General features: G+C 39.2%; 1 protein-coding gene across 1 annotated transcript in view; it reads right to left on the bottom strand.

The window, feature by feature from the left end:
- Positions 1–4357, bottom strand: part of BIRC6 (baculoviral IAP repeat containing 6) — a 269615-nt gene that overhangs the window by 264146 nt on the left and 1112 nt on the right. The window contains exon 2 of the mRNA XM_011984254.1: positions 4123–4171. Within this exon, the coding sequence (XP_011839644.1) occupies positions 4123–4171 (49 nt within the window). The remainder of the gene's footprint in view (positions 1–4122; positions 4172–4357) is intronic.

Here is a 4357-nt window from a genome sequence, read left to right on the forward strand (position 1 = left end):
GTGAACCCAGGAGGCGGAGCTTGCAGTGAGCGGAGATACTCCAGGTGGAGTACGCCACCCTACTCCAGCCTGGGCGACAGAGCGAGACTCCGTCCCAAAAAAAAAAAAAAGTCAGCAAATATACAAAAAGAGACAAATGAGCATACGAAAAGATGCTTGACATCACGTCATTAGGAAATTACAATTTTTAAAAAGGAGACACCACTACACAACTACTATAATGGCCAAAATATAAAACCCCCAAATGCTGGTGAGGAAGTGAAACATTCATTGCTGATGGGAATACAAAATGGTACACAGTCACTAAGAGTCTGTCGATTTCTTACAAAAGTAAACATACTCTCACATGTGACCCAGCAATTGAGCTCCTTAGTATTTACCCAAATGATCTGAAAACTTATGTCTACACAAAAACCTGCACACAAATTTTTACAGCAGGTTTATTCATAGTTGCCAAAACATGGAAGCTAGCAGGATGTCCTTCGGTGTGTGAATGGATAAACTGTGCTATATCCAGACAATGGAATATTATCTAGCACTAAAAAGGAATGAGCTACGAAGCCATGAAAAGACATGGAAGAACTGTAAATGCATATAAATAAAGAAGGCAATTTGAAAAGTCTACAAACGGTATAAATACAACTATGACATTCCGAATAAGGCAAAACTATGAAGACAGTAAAAAGATCAGTGGTTGCCAACAGGGAGAGGGGAGGGAGCAGTTGGGGGAAAAAGGAAGGGAAGGATGAATAGGCACAGCAGGGGATTTTTAGGGCAGTGAAACTATTCTTTATGATAGTACAATGGTGGATACATGTCACTATACACTGTCCAAACCCACGGACTCTACAACACCAAGAGTAAGCCCTAATGTAAACTATGGACTTTGGGAGATGATGATTGTTAGTGCTAAGTTCACGAATGTTAACATACCACTCTGGTGCAAAATACTAACGGGTGGGAGGCTGTGTGAGCATGGAGATAGAGGGTATATGGGAACTGTCTGTACTTTCTACTTAATTTTGTTGTGAACCTAAAACTGCTCTAAAAAAGAAAAGTAATTTAAACAAAAAAAAGTCAAGGAATGTGTTTATTTAGCAATTCGTATATAAGGAAGTACCAATATACTCATTGTTATATATGCATCAAATCAAAAATACTCAAATTTATACTGTATATTCGGGCTGGGCGCGGTAGCTCACGCCTGTAATCGCAACACTTTGGGAGGTCAAAGTGGGCAGATCACTTGAGGTCAGGAGTTCGAGACCAGCCTGGCCAAGATGGTGAAACTCTGTCTCTACTAAAAAAAAAAAAATTTAAAAAAAAAAAATTAGCCAGGTGTGGTGGTGTGCACCTGTAATCCCAGCTATTGGGGCAGGTGAGGCAGGAGGATTGCCTGAGCCCAGGAGGCAGAGGTTACAGTGAGCCAAGATCACACGCTGCACTCCAGCCTGGGCCACAGAGTGAGATAAATACACACACACACACACACACACACACACACACACACACAGAGTATACTAGGGATCCTGGGTCCTGGGGAGGGGATATATAAACAAACAAAGTACCTCCCCACAAGGACCTTGAAATATGTGACAGACCTTATATATTTACAAAAAGCTAAATAAAATGGAATTTAAATTTAAATAGTTCAAGATGGCTGAAAAAATACCACAGAAGAGTAAGCTGCCAGATTACTAAAATGGACACTAATAGGACAATATGTGCTTAGGGCTTCAGTCATTTCTGGCTAAAGGGATCAGGAAGTTAAGATATGCTCTAGATCTTGAAAATGACTAAGACTCAGCTAAATGACTGGAGTGAATTGGTGCATTCCAAGAAAGAACAAAACTACTGTAGTTAGGAAAGAGAATTAAATGGACTATTTCACAAAACTTATAAATAAGGAGACAAGACTAGAGAGATTAGTAAAGGCCAGATCGTGCAGCTCAGAGCCTCAAAAATCTTCACTCTTAAATACTGACAGGGAGCAAATACTTACCCAACTTGTGTACATACTGATAGCTCTTAATCCAGTTAAAGTTTATTTATAAACATTTTATATCAGATACAGATAATATAAAGACATATACTAGTAGTCATAGTTAAAAATTCACTGTCTTTGCCACCCAATACATATACATACAAGTCCTGTTTCCATCCTTCAACTTCAAATCTACAGGCAACCCATAACCCTACAAACTGAACCCCAGGCATCCATAAGACATATTACTCTATTACCTAGTAAAACTCTATATGGTTATCCCCAAGCTTTATCCCCTCAGACACAGATGCCTTTCCTCTGCGGTAGAAAAGAAAGTGGCCCATTGCCCATAAACGGGAAAGAGGGATTATGTTAGGACCATGATCACTACTGGCATCTTCTCTCTATTTATAGGGCTGTCACCCTCTATTAATCATTAAAAGCAAACTTCCTAAATACCTGCAGATTCCAAGTAAAGCATAAAATGCAGCATTCCCTCCTCAATCATCTGAACTGGGGCAAACAGGACCCTATACAACCTATGATAATTATTAATAATAATAAACTTCAGGCCACGTGAGACAGCTCATGCCTGTAACCCCAGCACTTTGGGAGGCTGAGGTGTGAGGATCATTTGAGGCCAGAAGTTCAAGACCAGCCTGGGCAACACAGCAAAACCCCATCTCTACAAACATAAAAAAATTTTACAAATAATAATAAATTTCATTTCTCAGATATGAAAATGTTTCAGAATACATCCATTGTTAACGTTCAAATTTTTTCTGTGATCCTTCATTCCATTCACTATAAACCCTTCTACATATTTTAATTCATATACTCAATCTTCATGCATGGGGACCTGCAATTTTATCCAATCCCAAACTCTTCTAATTAACAAATGCCCCAACAAAACCTGTTATCCCAAATCAATGTTATGTTTTACTTATCTACCTATACCTTCTTGTCATACACCTAAAACCCTCCACTTTAGTAATCTACCACTAAAGTGAATATTGTCTTCCCTTCCATGTACAGGCACATAAATATATGTCCAATTTCCCCAATCAACAAACCCTGACACACATTATTATTCTCAAACATGGCCTCCAGACATAAAAAGCACCCCACAAAATTCCTCTATCTATCCAAAACACTTGAATACTTCTGTTAATGACTTTCTTTAGAAATCCTAGTACATATGATACCACTGATTCCAAGTTAAAAATCACAAAAATACTACATCTTCAAGATAGAAACATATACTAAAAAGTGTAGACATGTATGAAAAGGATAAAATCAAATTACAGATAACGTTTATGAAGAGGGAGGGTTGGAGAAATGCAGTCCAGGAGAGATTCAGCTGAGATTTTAATCCTATTTGTAAAGTTTTATTTCTTAAGCTGAGTTGGGGATGCATGGTATTCACTGTAATTACTCTTCATACCTTTTCATACTTGAAATATTTTAAATGACTTTGAAAAGGAAAGATATCCAATTACTAATGAGCATCTCCCTCTTACACACAGTGACAAGCCATTATGTCCAAGTTGCAGTAACTGTTCACTGCTACATCTGGGCCACCCCTATCATTTACTAAGCCAAGAAAAGAAAAAATTACAAACCTACCTCCCAAAACTTTCTCTTAGCTATATTCCAGGTTTATATCCTAAAACTATACCTAATCCAATTCTTTCACAACTCTCACATCGACAATAATTAACATGTCTAATTTCACGTTTGCATCCCTAAATTGCCATTTACTCTTACAAACGACCTATTATCCACACAGTAAACTTTTTCTTGTTGTCTACGTTAAAATACAAGTGAATTGGTTGACCACGTAACTACTTCCACTTGGCTAAATGCAGACAGTTGTATACATTATATCTCTATGCAGGAGTACAATTCACTCATATACTAACTTTTCAATCTTAACCTACAACATCCAAATTAAGCCACCCATCATTTAACCACAAATGAAATGTCATCTCCGCCAAATGTAACTCAGCCAGAGCCATTCCAAAACCACTCCAGTCCGTCCACTGAGCATACACCTCACGCATCTAAAAGTCCCGTCCCTGGACCAAGGTTTACGCCACCCAGAAGCGCTCTCTTCCAATGGTGAGACACAGACACACCTTCAAATCCCAATTTTCGGGTCGCTGTGGGAAAACAAGTAGAGATGGCCTGAAGTTACAAACCCAAAAGAATCTATTTCATACACCACAGATACTGACTTTCTCGTCACTGGGGCGTAGAAGTTGGAAGCCCCGAGCAAGGGGACCAGGTCTAGTAGTCTTTGGCGTCCGCAGAGTCCTACAGTCGTCGACCAAGCAGTTCAGGCAGCTGGCCCGCCTACTTCCCTCCCCACCC

This window comes from Mandrillus leucophaeus, unplaced genomic scaffold (assembly GCF_000951045.1).
Source record: "Mandrillus leucophaeus isolate KB7577 unplaced genomic scaffold, Mleu.le_1.0 Scaffold264, whole genome shotgun sequence".
NCBI lineage: Eukaryota > Metazoa > Chordata > Mammalia > Primates > Cercopithecidae > Mandrillus > Mandrillus leucophaeus.